The sequence below is a fragment of the Triticum aestivum genome, chromosome 4B (genome assembly GCF_018294505.1).
Source record: "Triticum aestivum cultivar Chinese Spring chromosome 4B, IWGSC CS RefSeq v2.1, whole genome shotgun sequence".
Classification (NCBI taxonomy): domain Eukaryota; kingdom Viridiplantae; phylum Streptophyta; class Magnoliopsida; order Poales; family Poaceae; genus Triticum; species Triticum aestivum.
This window is the reverse complement of record NC_057804.1, coordinates 575,464,955-575,491,121: the sequence shown is the minus strand read 5'-3', so window position 1 is coordinate 575,491,121 and position 26,167 is coordinate 575,464,955. Positions and strand designations below refer to the sequence as shown.

At 50.4% G+C, this 26,167-nt stretch overlaps 1 protein-coding gene across 1 annotated transcript; it reads right to left on the bottom strand.

The window, feature by feature from the left end:
• Window positions 1-23,930: 23,930 nt before the first annotated feature.
• Window positions 23,931-25,571, bottom strand: LOC123093351 (solute carrier family 25 member 44). The gene has a single exon (XM_044515303.1). It carries the CDS (start codon window positions 25,295-25,297, stop codon window positions 24,308-24,310), a length of 990 nt encoding a protein of 329 aa, XP_044371238.1. The 5' UTR covers window positions 25,298-25,571; the 3' UTR covers window positions 23,931-24,307.
• Between the last annotated feature and the right edge of the window lie 596 nt (window positions 25,572-26,167).

Below are 26,167 nucleotides of genomic sequence, written 5' to 3'. Positions count from 1 at the left end.
TGACGTGGTGGAGGAGCTCAGTCCTCGTCGGAGCTGACGAGATCAATAAACTTCGACCTCTGCTCCTCGCGGATGCGCCGCCACTCGTCGTCCTTCTCCTTCGCGGCAAGGTTGGCCGCGACCGCCTGCTGGAGGATGAGGTTGTCGACCTCGTCGTCGTGGCGCCGGCGCTCTGCCTCCTCGCGCCAGCTCCACTCGGCAATGGCGGCCGCGACCGCGTCGAAGTCGACCACGAAATCTTCGGGCCCGATGACACCTCGGCGCTCGATCTCCTCCGGCTCCTGCTTGACGGCGACGACCTCGATCTCCTCCGGATCCTTCGACCACTCCCCTTCACGGGGAGAAGCCTCATGCCGGAAGAGGAAGATCTCGCGGCGTGGGCAGATCTCGCGGCGGAGGACGAGCCCGCGGCCGAGGAGGGCGTACACCCATGCTGGCGGTCGTATTCCTCCGTCTCGCGGACAAGAAAGCTCGGTGGCGGTGAGAGTCCCATGTTCGTCCACTTCCTCGCCCCACGCTTCCTCGCGCCGTTCGAGCGGACACGCCACTCATGTTCGGGGTCTCCGCCCTCGCGAGAGCTGCTCAGGGAGCCGCGGCCGGAGCTCGACATGCAGCCCCACTGTTGGAAATATGCCCTAGAGGCAATAATAAATTAGTTATTATTATTATATTTCCTTGTTCATGATAATCGTTTATTATCCATGCTATAATTGTATTGATAGGAAACTCACATACATGTGTGGGTACATAGACAACACCATGTCCCTAGTAAGCCTCTAATTGACTAGCTCATTGATCAATAGATGGTTACGGTGTCCAGACCATGGACATTGGATGTCGTTGATAACGGGATCACATCATTAGGAGAATGATGTGATGGACAAGACCCAATCCTAAGCCTAGCACAAAGATCGTGTAGTTCGTGTGCTAAAGCTTTTCTAATGTCAAGTATCATTTCCTAAGACCATGAGATTGTGCAACTCCCGGATGCCGTACGAATGCTTTGGGTGTACCAAAAGTCACAACGTAGCTGGGTGGCTATAAAGGTGCACTACGGGTATCTCCGAAAGTGTCTGTTGGGTTGGCACGAATCGAGACTGGGATTTGTCACTCCGGTTGATGGAGAGGTATCTCTGGGCCCACTCGGTAGGACATCATCATGATGTGCACAATGTGACCAAGGGTTTGATCACGGGATGATGTGTTACGGAACGAGTAAAGAGACTTGCCGGTAACGAGATTGAACAAGGTATCGGGATACCGACGATCGAATCTCGGGCAAGTACTATACCGGTAGGCAAAGGGAATTGTATACGGGATTGATTGAGTCCTTGACATCGTGGTTCATCCGATTAGATCATCGTGGAACATGTGGGAGCCAACATGGGTATCCATATCCCGTTGTTGGTTATTGACCAGAGAACATCTCGGTCATGTCTGCATGGTTCCCGAACCTGTAGGGTCTACACACTTAAGGTTCGATGATGCTAGGGTTATAGGAATAGATATACGTGGTTACCGAATGTTGTTTGGAGTCCCGAATGAGATCCCAAACGTCGCGAGGAGTTCCGAAATGGTCCCGAGGTAAAGATTTATATATGGGAAGTCATCATACGGTCACCGGAATAATTCGGGGGGTTACCGGTATTGTACCGGGACCACCGAAGGGGTTCTGGGGGTCCACCGGGAGGGTCCACCTGCCCCGGAGGGCCCTATGGGCTGTTTGTGGAGAGGGACCAGCCCCTTAGTGGGCTGGGCGCCTCCCCCCTTAGGGCCCATGCGCCTAGGGTTTGGGGAAACCCTAAAGGGGGGGCGCCCCCTTGCCTTGGGGGGCAAGGCAACCCCCCTGGCCGCCGCCCCTCCTCAGATTGGATCTGAGGGGGCCGGCCCCCCTCTCCCTTGCCCCTATATATATGTGGGGGTGGGAGGGCAGCCGCACCCAAGTTCTGGCGCAGCCCTCCCCCTCTCCCAAGTCCACCTCCTCTCCCGCGGTGCTTGGCGAAACTCTGCAGGATTGCCACGCTCCTCCATCACCACCATGCCATTGTGCTGCTGCTGGACGGAGTCTTCCCCAACCTCTCCCTCTCTCCTTGCTGGATCAAGGCGTGGGAGACGTCACCGGGCTGCACGTGTGTTGAACGCGGAGGTGTCGTCTGTTCGGCACTAGGATCTCCGGTGATTTGGATCACGAAGAGTACGACTCCTTCAACCCCGTTCTCTTGAATGCTTCCGCTTAGCGATCTACAAGGGTATGTAGATGCACTCCCCTCTCTCTCATTGCTAGTTTCTCCATAGATAGATCTTGGTGACTCGTAGGAAAATTTTGAATTTCTGCTACGTTCCCCAACAGTGGCATCATGAGCTAGGTCTATTGCGTAGTTTCTATGCACGAGTAGAACACAAAGTAGTTGTGGGCGATGATTTGTTCAATTTGCTTACCGTTACTAGTCTTATCGTGATTCGGCGGCATTGTGGGATGAAGCAGCCCGGACCGACCTTACACGTACTCTTACGTGAGACAGGTTCCACCGATAAACATGCACTTGTTGCATAAGGTGGCTAGCGGGTGCCAGTCTCTCCCACTTTAGTCGGATCGGATTCGATGAAAAGGGTCCTTATGAAGGGTAAATAGCAATTGACATATCACGTTGTGGCTTTTGCGTAGGTAAGAAACGTTCTTGCTAGAAAACCATAGCAGCCAAGTAAAACATGCAAACAACAATTAGAGGACGTCTAACTTGTTTTTGCAGGGTATGCTATGTGATGTGATATGGCCAAGAAGAATGTGATGAATGATATGTGATGTATGAGATTGATCATGTTCTTGTAATAGGAATCACGACTTGCATGTCAATGAGTATGACAACCGGCAGGATCCATAGGAGTTGTCTTTATTTATTGTATGACCTGCATGTCATTGAACAACGCCATGTAATTACTTTACTTTATTGCTAACTGGTAGCCATAGTAGTAGAAGTAATAAATTGGCGAGACAACTTCATGGAGACACGATGATGGACATCATGATGATGGAGATCATGGTGTCATGCCAGTGACAATGATGATCATGGAGCCCCGAAGATGGAGATTAAAAGGAGCAAAATGATATTGGCCATATCATGTCACTTTTTGATTGCATGTGATGTTTATCATGTTTATGCATCTTATTTGCTTAGAACAACGGTAGTAAATAAGATGATCCCTCATTAAAATTTCAAGAAAGTGTTCCCCCTAACTGTGCACCGTTGCGAAAGTTCGTTGTTTCGAAGCACCACGTGATGATCGAGTGTGATAGATTCTAACATTCACATACAATGGGTGTAAGCCAGATTTACACACGCAAAACACTTAGGTTGACTTGACGAGCCTAGCATGTACAGACATGGCCTTGGAACACAAGAGACCGAAAGGTCGAGCATGAGTCGTATAGTAGATACGATCAACATGAAGATGTTCACCGATGATGACTAGTCCGTCTCACGTGATGATCGGACACGGCCTAGTTGACTCGGATCGTGTAATCACTTAGATGGCTAGAGGGATGTCTATCTGAGTAGGAGTTCATAAGATGAATTTAATTATCCTGAACGTAGTCAAAAAGATCTTTGCAAATTATGTCATAACTCACGCTTTAGTTCTACTATTTTAGATACGTTCCTAGAGAAAAATATAGTTGAAAGTTGATAGTAGCAATTATGCAGACTGGGTCCGTGAACTAAGGATTGTCCTCGTTGCTTCATAGAAGGCTTATGTCCTTAATGCACCGCTAGGTGTGCTGGACCTCGAACGTAGTCTGTGGATGTTGCGAACATCTGACATACACGTTTTGATAACTACGTGATAGTTCAGTTAAATGGTTTAGAGTAGAGGCACCAAAGAGGTTTTTGAAACGTCGCGGAACATATGAGATGTTTCGAGGGCTGAAATTGGGATTTCAGGCTCGTGCCCACGTCAAGAGGTATAAGACCTCCGACGATTTTCTTAGCCTGTAAACTAAGGGAGAAAAAGCTCAATCGTTGAGGTTGTGCTCAGATTGTCTGAGTACAACAATCACTTGAATCGAGTGGGAGTTGATCTTCCAGATGAGATAGTGATGTTTCTCCAAAGTCATTGCCACCAAGCTTCTAGAGCTTCGTGATGAACTATAACATATCAGGGATAGATATGATGATCCTTGAAGTATTCACGATGTTTGACACCGCAAAAGTAGAAGTCAAGTAGGAGCATCAATTGTTGATGGTTAGTAAAACCACTAGTTTCAAGAAGAGCAAGGGCAAGAAGGGATACTTCATGAAACGGCAAAACAATTGATGCTCTAGTGAAAACCCAAGGTTGAACCCAAACCCGAGACTAAGTGCTTCTGTAATGAGAGGAACGGACACTAAAGCAGAACCACCCTAGATACTTGGTAGATAAGAAGGCAGGCAAGGTCGACGGAAGTATATTGGATATACATTATGTTAATGTGTACTTTACTAGTACTCCTAGTAGCACCAGGGTATTAGATGCCGGTTCGGTTGCTAAGTGTTAGTAACTCGAAATAAAAGCTACGGAATAAAAGTAGACTAGATAAAGGTGAGCTGACGATATGTGTTGGGATTGTTTCCAAGGTTGATATGATCAAGCATCGCACGCTCCCTCTACCATCGAGACTGGTGTTAAACCTAAATAATTGTTATTTGGTGTTTGTGTTGAGCATAGACATGATTGGATTATGTCTATCGCAATACGGTTATTCATTTAAGGAGAACAATGGTTACTCTGTTTATTTGAATAATACCTTCAATGGTCTTGCACCTAGAATGAATGGTTTATTAAATCTCGATCATAGTGATACACATTTTCATGCCAAAAGATATCAGATAGTACCACTTACTTGTGGCACTGCCATGTAAGTCATATTGGTGTAAAACGCATGAAGAAGCTCCATATTGATGGATCTTTGGACTCACTCGTTTTTGAAAAGTTTGAGACATGCGAACCATGTTTATTGGTGTATACGCATGAAGAAACTCCATGTAGATGGATCGTTTGGACTCACTTGATTTTGAATCACTTGAGATATGCAAATCATACCACATGGGCAACATGACTGAAAAGCCTCGTTTTCAGTAAGATGGAACAAGATAGCAACTTGTTAGAAGTAACACATTTTGATGTGTGCAGTCCAATGAGTACTGAGGCATGCAGTGAATATCGTTATGTTCTTACTTCACAGATGATTCAAGTAGATGTTGAGTATATTTACTTGATGAAACACAAGTCTGAATTATTGAATGGTTCAAGTAATTTCAGAGTGAAGTTGAAGATCATTGTGACAAGAGGATAAAATGTCTATGATATGATCATAGAGATGAGTATCTGAGTTACGAGCTTTGGCACGCAATTAAGACATTGTGGAAATTGTTTCACAATTAATACCGCCTGGAACACCATAGTGTGATGGTGTATCCGAACATCATAGTTGCACCCTATTGGATATGGTGCATACCATGATGTCTCTTATCGAATTACCACTATCGTTCACGGGTTAGGCATTAGAGACAATCGCACTCACTTTAATAGGGCACCACGTAATTCCGTTGAGACGACACCGTTTGAACTATGGTTTGGAGAAACCTAAGTTGTCGTTTCTTAAAAGTTTGGGGCTGCGACGCTTATGTGAAAAAGTTTCAGGTTGATAAGCTCGAACCCAAAGCGGACAAAATGCATCTTCATAGGACATCCAAAACAGTTGGGTATACCTCCTGATTCAGATCCGAAAGCAATAGGGATTGTTTCTTGAATCGGGTCTTTTCTCGAGGAAAGGTTTCTCTCGAAAGAATTGAGTGGGAGGATGGTGGAGACTTGATGAGGTTATAGAACCATCACTTCAACCAGTGTGTAGTAGGGCACAGGAAGTTGTTCATGTGGCACCTACGCCAATTGAAGTGGAAGCTGATGATAGTGATCATGATGCTTCGGATCAAGTCACTACCGAACCTCGTAGGTCGACAAGGACGCGTACTACTTCAGAGTGGTATGCAATCCTGTCTTAGAGGTCATGTTGCTAGACAACAATGAACCTACGAGCTATGGAGAAGCGATGGTGGGCCCGAATTCTGATGAATGGCTCGAGGCCATAAAATCCGAGAAAGGATCCATGACTTTGGAAGAAATACTTGATGGTCGTAAGGTCGTTGGGTACAGATGGATTTTAAAAGGAAGACAGACAATGATGGTAAGTATCACCATTAAGAAAGCTCGACTTGTCATTAAGATGTTTTCCGACAAGTTCAAGGAGTTGACTACGATGAGACTTTCTCACTCGTAGCGATGCTAAGAGTCTGTCGGAATTGGATTAGCAGTTACTGCATTATTTATGAAATCTTGTAGATAGGATGTCAAAACATTGTTTCCTCGACAGTTTTCTTGAGGAAAGGTTGGATGTGATACAACCAGAAGATTTTGTCAATCCTGAAAGATGCTAACAAGCATGCAAAGCTCCAGCAATCCTTCTAAGGACTGGAGTAAGCATCTCGGAGTTGGAATGTACGCTTTGACAAGATGATCAAAGATTTTGGGTTTATACAAAGTTTATGAGAAACTTGTATTTCCAAAGAAGTGAGTGGGAGCACTATAGCATTTTTGATGAGTATATGTTGTCGACATATTGTTGATCAGAAATGATGTAGAATTTCTGGAAAGCATATAGGGTTATTTGAAAAGTGTTTTTCAATAGAAAGCCTGGATTAAGCTGCTTGAACATTAAGCATCAAGATCTATGGGGATAGATCAAAACCGCTAAATGGTACTTTCAAATGAGCACATACCTTGACATGATCTTGAAGGTGTTCAAGATAGATCAATCAAAGAAGGAGTTCTTGCCTGAGTTGTAAGGTATGAAGTTAAGAGTTAAAGCTCGACCACGGCAGAAGAGAGAGAAAGGACGAAGGTCGTCCCCTATGCTTTAGACGTAGGCTCTATAGTATGTTATGTTGTGTACCGCACCGGAAGTGTGCCTTGGCATGAGTCAGTCAAGGGGTACAAGAATGATCCAGGAAGGGATCATTGGACAGCGGTCAAAATTGTCCTTGGAGTAAATAAGGACATGTTTCTCGATTATGGAGGTGATAAAGAGTTCAGCGTAAAGGGTTACGTCGATGCAAGCTTTAAGACCTATCCGAATGACTCTGAGTAGCAAACCGGATACGTATAGTGGAACAACCATTTGGAATGGCTCCAAGTGGAGCATGGAAGCAGCATTTACAATATGAAATAGAGAATTGCGAAATACATACGGATCTGAATGTTGCAGACCCGTTGACTAAAACCTCTCTCACAAGCAAAACAAGATCAAACCCCAGAACTCATTGAGTCTTAATCACATGGTGATGTGAACTAGTTTAGTGACACTAGTAAACTCTTTGGATGTTGGTCACATGGCGATGTGACCTGTCAATGTTAATCACATGGCGATATGAACTATATTATTGACTCTAGTGCAAGTGGGAGACTGTTGGAAATATGCCCTAGAGGCAATAATAAATTAGTTATTATTATTATATTTCCTTGTTCATGATAATCATTTATTATCCATGCTATAATTGTATTGATAGGAAACTCAGATACATGTGTGGGTACATAGACAACACCATGTCCCTAGTAAGCCTCTAATTGACTAGCTCGTTGATCAATTGATGGTTACGGTTTCCTGACCATGGACATTGGATGTCGTTGATAATGGGATCACATCATTAGGAGAATGATGTGATGGACAAGACCCAATCCTAAGCCTAGCACAAAGATCGTGTAGTTCGTGTGCTAAAGCTTTTCTAATGTCAAGTATCATTTCCTTAGACAATGAGATTGTGCAACTCCCGGATGCCGTAGGAATGCTTTGGGTGTACCAAATATCACAACGTAACTAGGTGGCTATAAAGGTGCACTACGGGTATCTCCGAAAGTGTCTGTTGGGTTGGCACGAATCAAGACTGGGATTTGTCACTCTGGTTGACGGAGAGGTATCTCTAGGCCCACTCGGTAGGACATCATCATGATGTGCACAATGTGACCAAGGGGTTGATCACGGGATGATGTGTTACGGAACGAGTAAAGAGACTTGCCGGTAACGAGATTGAACAAGGTATCGGCATACCGACGATCGAATCTCGGGCAAGTACGATACCGCTAGACAAAGGGAATTGTATACGGGATTGATTGAGTCCTTGACATCGTGGTTCATTCGATGAGATCATCTGGAATATGTGGGAGCCAACATGGGTATCCAGATCCCGTTGTTGGTTATTGACCGGAGAACGTCTCGGTCATGTCTGCATGGTTCCCGAACCCATAGGGTCTACACACTTAAGGTTCGATGACGCTAGGGTTATAGGGAATAGATATACGTGGTTACCGAATGTTGTTCGGAGTCCCGGATGAGATCCTGGACATCGCGAGGAGTTCCGAAATGGTCCGTAGGTAAAGATTTATATATGGGAAGTCATCATACGGTCACCGGAATAATTTGGGGGGTTACCGGTATTGTACCGGGACCACCGAAGGGGTTCCGGGGGTCCACCGGGAGGGTACACCTGCCCCGGAGGGCCCTATGGGATGTTTGTAGAAAGGGACCAGCCCCTTAGTGGGCTGGGCGCCTCCCCCCTTAGGGCCCATGCGCCTAGGGTTTGGGGAAACCCTAAAGGGGGGGCGCCCCCTTGCCTTAGGGGGCAAGGCAACCCCCTGGCCGCCGCCCCCTCCTCAGATTGGATCTGAGGGGGCTGTCCCCCCTCTCCCTTGCCCCTATATATGTGGGGGTGGGAGGGCAGCCGCACCCAAGTTCTGGCGCATCCCTCCTCCTCTCTCGCGATGCTTGGCGAAGCTCTGCAGGATTGCCACGCTCCTCCATCACCACCACGCCGTTGTGCCGCTGCTGGACGGAGTCTTCCCCAACCTCTCCCTCTCTCTCCTTGCTGGATCAAGGCGTGGGAGATGTCACCGGGCTGCACATGTGTTGAACCCGGAGGTGTCGTCCGTTCGGCACTAGGATCTCCGGTGATTTGGATCACGACGAGTACGACTCCTTCAACCCCGTTCTCTTGAACGCTTCCTCTTAGGGATCTACAAGGGTATGTAGATGCACTCCCCTCTCTCTCGTTGCTTGTTTCTCCATAGATAGATGTTGGTGACTCGTAGGAAAATTTTGAATTTCTGCTACGTTCCCCAACACCCACATGGCGGCTAGAGGCTGAAGGGGCTCACCGGCGGCGAGAAATGTGAGGAGGGGAGTGGGGAATTGCGGAGAGACGCGGCGGCGGGGGGGAGGGGGTAGGATTTCGACCCGCAAATACACCGCAAAATGTAGATATACTGCTTGGGTGGGCGGTTTGCGGGCCGCAGTAAAAGATTTTACGGGTCGGGTGAGTATACGGGCTCTATTCTAGCCTGAAAATTGGGCCGAGCCCATATACTCGCCGGAATTTTACGGGGTCTGCTGGAGTTGCTCTAAGTCAATTTTCTTATGGACATGGAAATGGACCGAAGAAAAAGTGGCACCACATCCGCACTTAACTAAGCCATGCAATTAGTGTGTGACATGCATTGGCCAAGCATCAACACCAGTGTGCAAAGGGAAAAACGCACCACGGCATTTAAGAGTGTGGCATGATCACATGAATACATGATGTGTGTGATATGTTTAGGGACTGTTCACTGTCGACACGATCGACACGAACAGCTGGGATAGTGATGCACATGGTTGAGGCTCGACGGGCTTAGGGCAACTCAAATGCACGATCCCATTTGGTTCGTGTTTGTCCGTTTGAGTCCAAACGGATAGATGGCACGATTCAACACGCGACCGCATCCGTATTTTTGTTCTTTGGCGTTTGGCCCGTTCCATTTTCATCGCAAACGGAGGAGCACGTGCTTGCTTCTCGTGTGGCTCCGAGACGCGTGGCCGCCATTCACCTACGTCCACCACCTAAAATAATTGCGCAAGCACGGTGGGCCCGGCTGTTAGTCACCCAACTGCTAGGTCGCCATCCTTCTTAATGTGGAAGCTGTGGACCAGCCAGTCCATCGCTTCGACTTCCGAGACAATCTGCCTCCTCGACCCCCGATAAGAGCGAGCAAACCCTAGCCGCTGCCGACGCATCCCTCTCACCCATCTCCTCGCCGGCGCCATGGGATGGCATTGCATCAGCAAGGGGAAGCACGACCATGAGGTCGGCTCCTCCTCCGATCACCGCCCCTCCACCAAGGCCGCACCGCCTGCACCACCTGCTCCGTCCGCATTTGACATCGCGCTGTCGCCAGCCTTGTAGCGCAATAGGTCGTATGTCTTCGCCGACATCTGCCAGCGCTACTGGGAGATGGTGACTCCACTCCCGTGGGGAGATGTCCACCTCCCCAACAATTGGCATCTCTCTGCGGATCATGTTCTAATCCCACCAGTGCCAGTGAGCGGACGCGCCCACCGTGAGGAGATCGACCGACACCGCGCCCGCTGGGCACCCGATCTGCTCTACGACCGCGGGTATGCCATTGATTCGCTGTTGTGGGATACGTGGCCCCGCGACGAGCATTACCTGCAACGGCAATCCTTTTTTGCCAATCGTCCTTCGAGCCCGTCCCGCCCGCGTCCTGCTCGTGTTGAGATCCCGCCCCAAACGTGCGGGCTTAGGCGTGTGTGCGGCTTCAGGTCGACGTCATCTCCGTCCCCGTCCCCGCCACCGCCACCTCCCATGACCAAGGAGGAAGAGGCCGAGCTCATGAGGCGTGTCTTGGAGGACTCCATAAACACCCACGACGAGCACCAATGGGAGGGCCTCGAAACCCAGTCGGCCCTTGATGTAGGGTAGAACCCTAGGTGGCCGATCTTTCACGTTTGGAGAGGATCCTATGGGGAACACGAAGAACGCATGGAAGAACACGGGGGAAATCACGAGGGGAAACACAGAGAAACACTCAACCGACATGAAATTGATCACACAAGTGGTAGATCATCGAGGCACAAGTAACACAAGATTAAAAATCAACAAGGGACGATACAAGAGTAACCGTTAATCTCCGTGAGGAGGTATTGATTGTCTTCTCCGGATGGAGGTCTTGAATCCGGATGGATCTTCTCCGAGGAGGTGCGGTCCCTCACGAGGAGTAGATCCGTTACGGATGAGCAATGCTCTATCTCAAATGAGCTATCACAATGCTAACCCTAGAACGTATGTAGGAGAAGAGTATATATAGTCTACGGGGCGAAAGGGTACACGGGCCTCGGCCCAAGTGGCTGCATGCAGGCAGGGCCGGAAGTTCCGGGACAGGCCAGAAGTTCCGGGCGCCGGAGGTTCCGGGTGCCGGAGGTTCCGGGCAGGGTCCGGCCTAAGCCAAAAGTTGACGCGGGAGGAGCTAGGTTGGCATCCGGGGGTCGGAAGGTCCGGGCAGGCCGGAAGGTCCGGGCCAGGTTCCGGGCTAACCAGAGAGTTGGCACGCCCGGCCTGGTCGAAGTCGTCGGAGGTCGGAAGTTCCGGGTCGGCCAGAGGTTCTGGGGCCCGGAAGTTCCGGGCTCTGGCCGGAAGTTCCGGGCTGTCCAGAGAGTTGACGCCAGTCACTTATTCTTCAGCTTTCGTCTCCGTGGCTTGAGCGTTGTACCTGATCACACATAGTATCTCTGACTTAGGCAGTAACCATGCCTCACTAGAAGAAAAGGGAAGCTCAAGTAGGAGTGATGTCTCCTCGGCTTGAATAGCACGAGCCCTTGCTCTTGTCATGGGTCCAGTTGGAGCTTGGATGGTTGAGGTAGAGTCCATGGGGATGATCACGGGATGCTCCGCATCATCTTCCCTCCCTTGGGAAAGATCCGACCTCAGATCGAAATCCTCATCACCATGGTACGGGGAGAGATCGTGGACGTTGAAGATATCGCTCACGGAGTACTTGTCGCATGGGTTGTCGATCTTGTAGGCGTTGTTGTTGTAGCGTGCTAGCACTTGAAGGGTCCATCGGCTCGAGGTAGTAGTTTGGACTTGTGTTCGTTGGGGAAGTGGTCCTTGCGAAGGTGTAGCCACACGAGATCGCCAATGTCGAAGATCATGGGTTGCTTGTTGGCGTTGAGTTTTGTCGCGAGTCGTTGCACTTGGCGCTCAATGGTTTGTCTTGTATCTTCATGCATCTTCTTGATGTAGCTTGCGCGGGCACTTGCGTCCATGTTGGTGCGCTCTTGTAGTGGAAGAGGAAGGATGTCCAATGGTGACAACGGGTTGAAGCCGTAGACGACCTCGAAAGGAGACTTGCCGGTAGTTGAATGCCTTGCGTGGTTGTAGGCATACTAGGCGATGGGTAGACACGCCTCCCACTCCTTGATGTTCTTCTTGATCAACACGCGAAGGAGAGTGGAGAGTGTATAGTTCGTCACCTCCGTTTGGCCGTCGGTTTGAGGATGGTATGCCGAAGAGAACAAGAGCTTGATTTCGAGCTTAGCGCATAGCGTCTTCCAAAAGTAACTCAAGAACTTGACGTCGCGGTCGGAGACAATTGTCTTCGGTACTCCATGTAGTCGCAAGATTTCCCTACAAAAGAGATTGGCAATATGTGAAGCATCGTCTATCTTGTTGCAAGGAATGAAATGTGCCATCTTAGAAAATCGATCCACAACAACAAAGACGGAATCCTTGCCATTTTGAGTTCTAGGCAAACCAAGTACAAGATCCATGCTAATGTATTCCCAAGGTTGATAAGGAATAGGAAGGGGCATGTAAAGACCATGGGATTGGGCTTTAGACTTAGCTTTGCGACATGTAGAGCAACGGTTGGTGAAGCGTGAGATGTCGCGGAACATCTTGGGCCAAAAGTAGTTCTTGGAGAGCATGGCAAAAGTCTTGTCGCGTCCAAAATGTCCCATGAGTCCGCCTCCATGAGCCTCTTGCAAAAGGAACAAACGAAGAGAAGACTCGGGAATGCAAAGTTTGTTAGCTCCCATAAGATAATCATCCTTTATGTAGTATCGTTCCCAAGACGTGTGTGTCAAACACTTAGCATAAGGAGTAGCAAAAGAAGGATCATGCTCATACAAGTCTTTTATATGCTCAAAACCAATAACATTCAGCTCAAGTTTAGTGACAAGAGTGAATATGCGTGAAAGTGCATCGGCAACTACATTTTCCTTACCCTTAATGTACTTGATCACATAGGGGAAAGATTCAATAAACTCACTCCAATTGGCATGACGGTTGTTCAATTTAGTTTGACCTTTTAAGTACTTAAGCATTTCATGATCGGTATGGATGACAAACTCATGAGGTCTAAGATAATGTTCCCAAACATGTAGTACGCGCACTAACGCATACAATTCTTTGTCATAGATGGGATAGTTAAGTTGAGCACCGGAGAGTTTTTCACTAAAATATGCAATGGCTCATTTTTCTTGCATCAAAACTCCGCCAATTCCGGTACCGCTAGCATCACAATGAACCTCAAAAGTTTTGTCAAAGTTGGGTAAAGCAAGAATCGGCGCATGAGTAAGCAAAGATTTGAGCTCGTCAAAAGCGGTGGATTGCAAAGATCCCCAAACAAAAGGAGCATTCTTCTTACTCAAGGCATGCAAAGGAGAGGCAATAGTGCTAAAGTCTTTCACAAAGCGACGATAAAAACCTGCAAACCAAGAAAGCTACACACTTGTTGCAAATTGGTGGGTTGGGGCCAAGTTTTAATTGCTGCAATCTTAGATTCATCAACATGGACACCCTTGGAAGAAATGACAAAACCCAAAAAAACAAGTTTGTCAACACCAAACATACACTTCTTCATGTTGGCATAAAGACGTTCCTTGCGGAGGGTTTGCAAAACAGCCCTAACATGAACAAGATGGTCTTTCAGAGATTTGCTAAACACAAGAATATCATCAAAGTAAACGACAACAAAGACTCCAATGTAAGGTCGAAGCACAAAATGCATAAGACGCATGAAAGTACCGGAAGCTTCCGACAAACCCATAGGCATAACTAACCACTCGTACTAGCCAAATTTGGTTTTGAAAGCAGTTTTCCATTCATCACCCTCTTGTATGCGGATTTGATAATAGCCACTTTTAAGATCTATTTTTGAGAAAAAGGCGGCACCGCTAAGTTCATCAAGCATATCATCTAAGCGAGGAATGGGATGCCTATAATGAACGGTAATAGCATTAATAGGTCTACAATCCGAGCACATGCGAAAACTACTGTCTTGCTTGGGCACAAGTATAACGGGAACGGCACAAGGACTTAAGCTTTCACGTACATGACCGTTGTCGATGAGTTGTTGTACTTGCCATTGGATCTCTTTAGTTTCTTCTGGGTTGACACGGTATGGAGCTTTGTTTGGTAGGGGCGCTCCGGGGATGAGGTCGATTCGATGCTCAATGCCTCGTAGAGGAGGTAGACCCGGAGGTAGCTCATCGGGAAAACTATCTTGGAATTCCTGCAAAAGAGATTTAAACACTAAAGCTAGCTCATGAGAGGTGTTAGTTGTTGGGTCCCCATCCTTGCACACAAGGACAAAGTGCATAACACTCGATGGGTTCTCACACACTTCTCTCATCTCGCTTTTGGTAGCAAATAGGACTAGGTTTTTCTCTCTAGGCGAAGAGGCACTCAAGTTTGGCTTGTGGCTCTCACTCACTTTTTGGTTGATCACTTTCTCACTCTTCTCTCCACGATGGGTGGCTTGCTTGTCGGCTATCACTTGACTAGGAGACATAGGTCGTAGCACATATTCCTTCCCTTTCATCTTGAAGCTATAGTGATTGGTACGCCCGTTGTGGATGACACCACGGTCGAATTGCCATGGCCTACCAAGAAGGAGGTGGCAAACGTACATCGAGACGACATCACACTCCAAAGTGTCCTCATATGCACTGATTTTGAAGGAGACTTGCACCGTATGCTCAACTCGTATAGTGCCAGAGTCACTTAGCCATTGAATCTTGTATGGGTGCGGGTGCTTCATCTTAACCAATTGTAGCTTGGAACATAGCTCCTCACTTGCCGAGTTGTGGCAACTACCTCCATCGATGATGACCTTGACTGACCTTCCCTTGATGCCGGCATTTGTTTGGAAGATGTGGCATCTTTGGTCTTCTTCTTGTTGATGCTGAAGAGTCAAGACTTTGGAGACAACGAGAGCGGGGCTCGAATCTTCATCACAAAAGACTTGATCATCTTCATCCTCATTCACTCGCCGGTGCATGTCCACTTGCTCAAGGGCTTCCATTTCCTCTTCACTCATGGAGTCATATGTACCATCGTCATTGAGGATCATGGTGCGCTTGTTTGTGCATTCGTAGGAATTGTGGCCTCGGCCGCCGCAAGTGAAACACTTGAAGGAGCTTGTCTTGACGGTCTCATCGGTCGGAGTAGATGATGAAGCACGCGGTTTGAAGTTGCTTGTAGTAGGAAGAGGACGACTTGAGCTTGTCGAAGTTTTCTTGTAACTTGACTTGTCGTCATTGCTTGTAGATGGCTTGGTTGAAGTAGACGTTGGAGGAGTCGTTGAAGCTTGGTTGTTGGAGAAACCGTAGGTCTTGGAGGAGTACTTGGCGTACTTGAAGTCATCTTGCACTTGACGTTCCGCCTTGGTAGCTTGATGCACGAGCTCAATGAGGTTGGAATAGGGTTGGAAGTCCGCAATCTTCTTGATGGGACGATTGAGGCCATTCAAGAAGCGTGCCATAGTTTGCTCATCATCTTCCGTGACATTGGCTCGGATCATGGCTATCTCCATTTCCTTGTAGTATTCTTCAACACCCTTTGTTCCTTGCTTGAGGAGTTGTAGCTTCTTGAAGAGATCGCGGTTGTAGTAGGTGGGCACAAAGCGTGCTCGCATGACATCCTTCATTTGAGCCCAAGTTGTGATTGGAGGTTCACCTCTTGCTTGTCGGCGCTCAAGGACTTGTTCCCACCATATGAGCACATAGTCTTGGAACTCAAGTGATGCCATAGCGATCTTCTTCTCTTCCTCATAGTTGTGCAAACGAAAGATTTTGTCGACTTTCAATGCCCATGAGAGGTATTCTTCGGGATCATTGCTTCCGAACTTGGGCATGGTGAATTTTAGCTTGCCATAGTGTTGCTCTTCATTGTGTTGTTGGCGATGGTGATGATGACGCCCTTGACGTGGGGGATAATCATCCTCATGTTGCTCTTGGCGCGGGAGAAGGCCATGATCAACTTGCTCTTGTTGAACTTGAGGTTGAGGTGGAGCTTGACGAGCTTGTGGAGGAGCTTGAGGAACTTGACGTTGCTCTCGCGGTTGGTAGTTCCTCTCTTGGATTTCTTCTCGAAGGTCTTCCTCTTGATTGCGCCGCCCCCGATTGCAGTTGGCGATGGCTCGACTTGATTCTTGAAGGGCACGTTGCGCCTCAAGAGCTTGCGCTTCACATTGTTGTTGTTGAAGACGTAGAGCCTCGACGTCTTGTTCTTCTTGGTGTAGACGCGCTCGTTCTTCCTCTTGGCGATGTTGACATTGTCGTTCTTGAGCTTGAGCAAATGCAACTTGATGTGGTGGAGGATGAGGTAGATGCTTGTCGACTTGCTCTTGTGAACGCTTGTCATGTAGCGGATTGCCAGATGCATGACGGTCTTGACGCACGGCTCGTCGAAGAGTGTTCGATGTCGGTGTACTCGAGTCGGAGAAGGTGTCGTCGGAGTGTCGACTTGAGCGGCTCCGTCTTGAGGATGAAGACGCGGAAGGATGGCGGTTCCCCATCAAAGCGCGGATCTCATCCATCCTTGAATCATTCTCTTGCTTGTGAGCGTCGAACTTGTTGTTGAAGTAGTCTCTTGTACGTTGCTTGAAGAGTCGCAAGTCGGTGGCGAGGTTGTCGATGCGGTCGCTCATTGCTTGTTGCTCTTGGTGCAACGCCTGTTAAGCACCAAAGAGGTGGTTCTTGGTGACGAATGATGACATGTCGTTGCCGTTCTCGATGAGGGGTGGATTGGTAGAAGAACTTGGCCTATCCATCATTCCAAACAAAATGTAAGTGGTAGAAGGAGAAGAACGTATACCAATTGTACCTTGACCGATGTTGAAGATGAATCAAGTTCACTCAAATGCGGACAATGAAATAGCACTGTTGGTACAAATTCTTGTCGGTTCTCACACCTACAAGTAAAAGCTTATGGAGGAGCTTGTTTAGGATGGTGGCACAAAATTTGATGCAATTGTAAGTGAGCCTCAATAATGTTGGAAAAGATTCACAAATTTGCAAATGCAACAAGTAGACCAAGCAAGAAGTTGTACACGGAAACACACACGCAAATAGATAGATGGGACTGTGCAAACCAAAAGTGAGCGAAAATGTGGAGTCCACGAAGATGCTCTTGTTGCACAATACTAGAGAGATGCTAGCACGATTGCACAATAGGCGGATACGTAACTTGTGCACAACCTACTAGGCAAAAATGCAATGACCTCTATCCCAAGTATGTTATATGTATGGTATTTAGGTGCTATGATCCAAGATGATCGGATATGACAATCTTAATGTAGTATGATGCTATGGTTCTTGCTTATAAGCTCTTTGCTTATCTTTCCTTCCTTGCTTAAAAGCTTGTTTGGCTCTTTCACTTTTGAGCTCTTTTCTCGTGCAAAACTTCACGAACCAAGATAGCAATTGTGTATGCAATGAAAACTTTGTGACACAAAAGATGATATTAAGCTATGCACCACTATGAGATGGTATGTATGGTATGGAGTATGATCACTAATGTGCACAAGTCACGTTGCCAGCAATACTCAATGGCTAGTCTCGATGGGTAAGCAACACAAAAGATGGGCTATGATGGTTATCAATACAATTGCAAGGTATGACAAAGATGTCGTCGAAGTTACCGTCCTTGGCGATGACGAGTCCTTGGCGAAGATGAGTGGTGGTGATGATGACTTCGAACCGTACCTATATAGCCGAAACACAATAGGACACGGGAACCACAACTCAAAAACTCAAAGACCCAAAGCGTGTCAACGCGTGTCGGAGGTGGTAATGGTAAGTAACGATGGTGCACGCGAAAAGCGGTAGTGGTGCGAGTGGAAAATGGAAGTCGGGAGCTGCGCGAACTTTCTGTCTAGGCCGGAAGTTCCGGGCAAGACGGAAGGTCCGGGGTCCGGAAGTTCCGAGGACGGCCGGAAGTTCCGGGGGCCGGAAGTTCCGGGCAAGGCCGGAAGTTTCGGGGGTCGCGATTCTGCTAAGAACAGAGACTTGGGAAAATGTGGATTTGGGCGGAAAAACTTCGGGAAATCCCAAATCCGAGGGGGAAAAGAAGAAATTTGGGGGGGAGAAGGGTGGGGAAGCTAGATCCACACGTTGCAAAGCCGATCCGTGGATCAAATCCAACAAAATTTCATCACACCAGCAAATCACAAAAAAAATTGGGAGGGCTATTTTTGCGGGGATTTTCGAATTTAGGACAAAAACAACAAAATCAAGCTAGAAAACACGGGGTAGGGGCTCAAAAACGTGATCAACCTGGCTCATGATACCAAGATGATGTAGGGCGGAACCCTAGGTGGCCGATCTTTCACGTTTGGAGAGGATCCTACGGGGAACACGAAGAACGCGCGGAAGAACACGAGGGAAATCACGAGGGGAAACACGGAGAAACACTCAACCGACACGAAATTGATCACACGAGTGCTAGATCATCGAGGCACAAGTAACACAAGATTCAAAATCAACAAGGGACGATACAAGAGTAACCGTTCTTCTCCGTGAGGAGCTCTTGATTGTCTTCTCCGGATGGAGGTCTTGAATCCGGATGGATCTTCTCCGAGGAGGTGCGGTCCCTCACGAGGAGTAGATCTTGTACGGATGAGCAATGCTCTATCTCAAATGAGCTATCACAATGCTAACCCTAGAAGTAGGTAGAAGAAGAGTATATATAGTCTACGGGGCGAAAGGGTACACGGGCCTCAGCCCAAGTGGCTGCACGCAGGTAGGGCCGGAAGTTCCGGGCCAGGCCGGAAGTTCCGGGCGCCGGAGGTTCCGGGCAGGGTTCGGCCTAAGCCGAAAGTTGACGCGGGAGGAGCTGGACTGGCGTCCGGGGGCCGGAAGTTCCGGGGGCCGGAAGGTCCGGGCCAGGTTCCGGGCGGGTTCCGGGCTAACCAGAGAGTTGGCATGCCCGGCCCGGTCGAAGTCGTCGGAGGCCGGAAGTTGTGGGACGGCCAGAGGTTCCGGGGGCCGAAAGTTCCGGGCTCTGGCCGGAAGTTCCGGGCTGTCCAGAGAGTTGACGCCAGTCACTTCTTCTTCAGCTTTCGTCTCCGTGGCTTGAGCATTGTACCTGATCACACATAGTATCTCTGACTTAGGCAGTAACCATGCCTCACTAGAAGAAAAGGGAAGCTCAAGTAGGAGTGATGTCACCTCAGATTGAATAGCCGAGCCCTTGCTCTTGTCATGGGTCCACTTGGAGCTTGGATGGTTGAGGTAGAGTCCATGGGGATGATCAGGGATGCTCCGCATCAGCCCTCTTTGCGGTCGGGATGTCGTCGTCCCGGAGTTGGACATGGTTGTCAAGGAGGAGGTGCAAGAAGAGGTGATCGAGGAGCCGCCCATCGCCACGTGGAACCCGCGCCTGGTGGGCCAGCCGTGGAGCTGGTCGTCCACAGCGCCAAAGATGGCCAATGCGGTGGGTGTCGGGCCATGGTCACCCAGACCGCCACGGTCACCGGAGCAGGGGGAGGTAGTGCTGCAGGCGCCTCCGGTGTGGCAGGGGTCGTCAGCCCACCTCTGGCAGCAACCTCCATACGTCGACCTCACCGCTATGATGACGAGTACGATGGCGGCTACTGAAGACGACGGCGGCCTCGCCGACAACGACGACGACGATGACAAGGAATAGGACGGCGGCTACTGAAGACGACGGCGGGCCACACCGACGACGACCACGAGGAGTAGGACGGCGGCTACTCAAGACAACAACGGCCTATCTAGTTTAATTTATGTCTTTTAAGTTTTAATTTATTTAAGAACTGTGTTGAACTTGGCTACCGCGGACGTGTGGACGTTTTAATGTTTATATTAATATTTTTATATTATTTGCAATGTTTATTTAGGTTTTTTGTGGGTCAAAATTCAAGTCCAAATACACGGATAGTTGGGATGCGGCGGACCGGTTGGACAAACCGACGGCCGCACGATCGCAAGTGGGCAGACGTATCCGTTTTTCTATCCCAAACTAACAAAATTCGGGCAAAACATATGTTTGTTTGGGGCCGTTGGAGTTTCCCTGAGTTGTGTTGTTGATCTGCTTGATGATCTTGCATCCCACGTACTATGCTACGTTGCTGTCCTTGCATTGGCCGGCTCATGGATCGACGAGTGACCCCTCATCGATTGACCAGGAACAGTGTCACGGGCAAACTTGCAAGAAATGCTGTGCTGACTCGTTCTTGGTCTCAGTTCTGCTTCTGTTGCTCTCCCCCGCAGCTTGTGAATACTTCATGTCAAGAAGCGTCAGCTTCCCCATGTAGCAGCACTGCGGCTACTTTATACTAGGAGCCAGTCGCCGTGTCTGCAGCAAAGCTGGCCAGCGACCACCAAGTTTCCTGAACTAGTCGATAGGGTGCCCAGCTAAACAACGAGGCAAGAGCACTAGAGACCCAGAAATTTGCGTTGGATGTGATGATTTAGTCCATAAACTTGCAAAAGGTGATCAACTAGTCCACAAACTTACAAACTATGTGATGGTTTAGTCCACAGCCAATCGGAGACGGACAATTGACGCCCAGTTGGATGCTTAGTGGCACCTGGTCGGACCGGTTTTTTTTGTGGAAAACCCCTCAACGTTTCAGGAAATCACGCCCACAGTCCTTGTAACTTGTTAGCTGCTGTCATCCCTGTAACGAGTTTAGACGGACATTGATCTGGTCCCTTGGTCGACAGTGTTTTCAATCACGTCTTATGTGCATTTGAGTTCAACTCCTTTTCCCCCATTTTCCTTCTTAAGAAACGGTAAAATGAAATCATTGTGCAAAAGCAACATGTGCAAGGCAGATCTGCTGCTTTCGCACCACTGCTCTACATGTATGGGACGTGAATTCTCGTATCATTTTGTACACTTACAACATGGTAACGCTATACGGTTGAACTTGAACAGAACGGGCACTTTGCAAAACAAAACTGAATCAATCGATACCAGCAGGAAAGGTTGGCACCAACAAGCCAAGCCATGAACTCTACACCGGGGGGACTCGAGCACCGCATACCATGATCGATTCGATGTCTCTCGTTTCTGCTTCTGGTAACCGGTGTCCACTCGTCATTTTCTCCGTTCAAGTTTCTCTGCGGTGTGGCCGTGTCCTTTTCTCAGATCGTGGGATTGGCTTGTCTCTCTCTGCATCATGGCTCCTTTCGGCTGTGGCTTGGCTGAGTAAGCTCTGAGATTAGGAGCGGCTTTTCGGTAAAAACGTAAGGTCGTTACTTTGTTTGTTTTCTAGTACGTGAAATAAACAACGAGGTCGGTGGGAACCAACCTATGGTTGAGATGATTAGGTGGACAGTGGTCTCCCCAACCCATCAGGGTTCAAATTCTGGTGCTCGCTTTCAGTGGGAGCAGACGTTCCCGTCGACGACGAGGTGCCTACGATGGCTTCGTAAATCTAAAGATGATATGTCGGCTCAGTCTTTCGGAGGTGCTCATAGGGGTAGGGTGTGCGTGTGCGCGTTTATAGGGGTGAGTGTATGCGCGTGTATATGAGCGCTTGTGTCTGTACTGATGCTAAAAAAAAGAGGCCGGTCCGACCAGGTAACGAGCTTACGAGCCGAGATGTTTATTGCAACATGCGCGCGCATCCATTGCCGTCACCTTTGCTTTTTCCGATCCCTCTTCTTCCATGCGGTGCGTGACAATACATGCATCACATCATCATCCCATCTCCTCTCCCAAGGACACGGAAGAGACGGTGCGCCCCACCCTCACGGACCCTCAACCGCCTGCATATATCCATACACGGTCGGACGGCCGGACGGGTACACTACACAGCCACGCAGACACTTCCCCAGCCAGCGCAAGGAGCTTGAGAGACAGAGCAAGGCCGAGAGAGCGTCAGCGCTGGCGAGATGAACGGCCGAGGGGGCGCCGAGATAAACGGCGGAGGGGGCGTGGGCGCGGCCAAGATCAGCCTGCGGCTGCAGTACTACGTGCTGCTGGTGGGGGTGGGCGCGGTGTTGCTCGTCGCCTGCCTCAAGTACATGCCGGCGGCGGCGGTGGTGGCGGCCGGCTATGGGTCCTTGGGGGGGGGGGAGCGGCCTGGCCGTCGCCACCCACGCCGCGGAGCCGGAGCCTGCCACCAAGAGGTCCCCCGTGGTGATCTTCAACTTCGGGGACTCCCAACTCCGACACGGGTGGCATGGCGGCGGCCAGTGGCCTCAACATTGCGCTGCCGGAGTTGAAAACAAACAAACAAATGAACGAGCGTGAAAATCAAACTAACGAGCTTGTTAGTTTGTTTGTTTTCTACGTGAAATAAACGTAAGCTCGTTAGCATCTTCTGCGGGTGTGATTTACCGAAACGTTGAGGGGTTTTCCAAAAAAAACGCCGTTCCGATGATATGTGCCACGAAGCACCCAGCTGGGCGCCAATTGTCCGCCTCTGATTGGCTGTGGACTAAACCATCACATAGTTTGCAAGTTTGTGGACTAGTTGATCATCTTTTACAAGTTTATGGACTAAACCATCACATCCAACGCAAGTTTCTGGGTCTCTAGAGCTCTTGCCCCATAAACAACACCGCGGAGACACGCCAAGCAGTTTTAGCAGCAACGCAGCACCACGGAAACGATCAGCTTTCTTCACAGTTGACACAGTCGCAAACGTCCATGGCATTGCCGCAGGGTAGAAAGATCGGAACAAAACGCCAAATCTACGGAGGATGTAGAGTACGTACGTGCACGTGCAGTCTCTCCATCCAGACTGCGTGCACGCGGAGTAATAACAGAGGACCAAGAAGGCATCGCGTCGTGCCCTCAATCAGCCGATGCGAATCAATCATCCCATTCATTCGCACTCGTCTCGGTGAACAGGAAGGATCTGGTCAGAGTCGACAAGTTTTTTTGACTGTCCGGTGGGCCCCGCCCCCACCAAATCCGATCCGGGACGGATGGCTGGTTGGACGTGGACCCGAGCCTCGGCATGGCCATCCCACGCCCCACGGCGATAAAGCGACCCGCCTATCGTCGTCCTCATGCGCTGATCTGACACGCGACGCGACTTGCCATTTTTCTTTGGAGCACACGACACGTCGGAGCATTATTAGCGCGGTTTATTGTTTCTTAATCGTGTGCCGTTGCTCTCATTCCCCTTGGAGAGGAGTGCCATTTGTGGATGGTTCCTTGTTTCTCGAGGATTCCTCTCCTCCAGCTGACGGGAGACGGAATTTGGTGCAATAGCTAGCTGGTCTACTCTACCCCGGGAGCAGAATTGATCGCCTGCTTATCATATCGTAAATCGCACGTCTCGCCAGCGTCACCACCTACCCCATCCATCTTCTCACAGACTGATATTTACAGCTGTGGTCTTCTTCAATCTTCAGCAACTAACTGGACGGTTTCTTCTGAGATTAAACGAAATATCTTGAACGGTTTTCTGTCTAGTGCCATATCTTGTGCGGCAGGTCGAGTGTCATCTCACAAACAAAAGGTAGAGTGCTATCATGCCATGGAGGAATCGGGAAAGTGATCGAGGTGGCGCCATTGCACTCTCACTGTCCTAAACTCTAGTCCCTGAGAGAGGACTGACGAAGAAACTGATGAAAGAAGGGGCCATGGGTGCACATCAAGTCACCTCATTCTATGAAGCAAAGCCTTGACAGTGACGCCGCTGGCAGCCTAGCACAGCAGTGACCATGAACGGAGTGGGCAGTCAGTTAGAGTTAGGCACACAAGGTTTTTCAATCACATAACAAAGCACACACTAATACGGAGTACTCATCACCATCATCGCTAAGATAGTTCATAAGAAGTTCAGACTGAAAATCTTTTACTTCAGCTAATTTTTCATCATCATCATCGGCGGCGGCGGCGCCGCCGCCACCACGGGCATAAAACCAGCAAAACCTGGCATCCTAAAACCCCATCCACCTTCTAGTGCTTGTTCTTCGCCATCCACCCCTCTATAGCACCAGATCGACGAACCCAAACGAGAAATGAAGCAAAAGATCTTGAGCATATGTACAAGAAACCTAACTAATTGAGACCGGCCGGGCAGCACCTTCACGGATCGATCTCGCTTCGAGGCTACCTTGGTTTGAGTCACCTGGTGAACGACGACGCTAATGGTAGTGGTGAGAAGGATCGATCTAGCCCAGGGAGCCCTCCTTGGCCGACATCCGCTTCAGGAGCTCGTAGGTGGTGACCATGGTGGCGGCCGAGAGCGACATGGAGCCCCACCTCGGCCCCAGCCCGCGGTAGCACGCGGCCCACCCGCCCTCCTTGAGCAGGCCCCGCACGGTGCTCCCCAGCGTTGGCCGCGCCACCGCCGCGTCCGTCTCCATCACCTGGAGCCGCGTCTTCACCGTGTCCAGCGGCATGGTCACCAGGGCCGCCGCGCCCCCGGCCACGGCCGCGCTGGCGCCCTGCACGGCCATCAGGGCCGGGTAGCTCTCGGAGCGGTCGGCGCCCACGACGCGCCACGCGAAGCGCTGCGCCATGGCGTAGGACGCCCACCACACCGCGTTGGACGGCGCGTAGGTGATGATGGAGAGGCCGAAGCCGCGGTAGAGGCCGCGCACGCCGTCGGCCGCGAGGATCTTCCTGAAGGCGTCCGCGCCGCCGGCGTAGCGGCAGGCGGCGGAGGTCTGGACCATCAGCCGCTGGCTGATGACATCCACGGGGGTCCAAACGACCTGCGCGGCGACGGCGGCGGAGACCCCCGCCGCGGCCGAGGCGACCGCCGACGCCGCGGGCTCGGAGACGCCGAACCGCAGCGCGGCGGACCCGACGGAGCTCTTGGTGGCCTCGAGCGCGGCCATGTAGAGCGCGCGCGCGGGGACGGTGCCGGCCAGCGAGGCGCCGAAGCCGCGGTAGAAGCCCCGGAGGCCGTCGCGGCCGAGGATGGCCCTGACGGTGGCGGCGGCGGCCTGCGGGGGCGGGGCCACCTGCAGGTGCGTCTTGACGACGACGGCCGGGTAGAGCGCGGCGGAGACGCCCGAGAAGAGGGCCGCGCCGAGGACGAAGAAGCGGGACTTGTCGAGCATCTCCCAGTTGACCTCCGCCGGCAGCCGCCGGATCTCCTCCACCGCCGCCGCCGCGCCGCGCTCCTTCTCCATGCCCGCAACGCTGAAGCTCATCCTCTCTGCTGCTGCTGCTGCTGCTCCCCGCCAACCAGAGAAAACCCAATCATCCAATCAAATCAATCCACGGTGACAAGATCCATATGACGCCATCGCAGCGCCGGCCGTCGGCGGAAGAAGGAAGCTTCTCCGGCGAGGAGGGAGGAGGGAGGGGCGGCACTTGGGGCCCTTGAAAGTGGGGGAAAGTGGGAGGCAGCGTGGCGAGTGCGATTATTCGGGATCCCGAGGGGGTGAGTGAATATTTATACAGAGGGTTGGTGTCGTGGCCAGCCACCCGGCCTTATCCCCGAGGGAAGCCCTACCGGCCGGCGTGTAGCGGGGTAGTGGCATCGTACCAGCAGCCGTGATGCCCGGACGGCAACCGTCACGTGCCGGCGGTGGGTGCGTGTCGGGGAGCGGGGCTTATCGGTCACTGTTGGCGGAGCCACCGGAGACCGCCGGTGGCCGCGCCCCATTGGCCGCTGGACCGCGGGGGGAGGGAACAAGCCGTGTGGGAGGGAAGGGATTCCACTCCACATGATTCGATCCCGCATTATTTTTAATGCGTGCGCGACTGGATCTGGATCGGTCGATGTGGTGTGCTGCGCACACAGAGACAGCTCCGGCAACTGCAAGTTGCTGTTGAGCTCGCCCGCCCAGCCCACAATAACGGCGCTTGATTACCACGTTCGCTCTCCATACATACGACGCACGATGTCGACGGTCGCCGCCTTGGCCGTGGCTTCCTTGACCACGCAGCACTACGTGCGTCTGAAAACCATCTCTCCGGCTGACAGACTCGTCAGTCGACGCCACACTCCCCACTACAGGCCGTCGTGTCACCAATCATACGTGGTTGATCTGTTGGTAAGCCTCTGACGGGATTTT

Excerpts from the sequence above, each read along its gene's own strand:
- LOC123093351 (XM_044515303.1), bottom strand. The coding sequence starts at position 25,297 with ATGAGCTTCAGCGTTGCGGGCATGGAGAAGGAGCGCGGCGCGGCGGCG.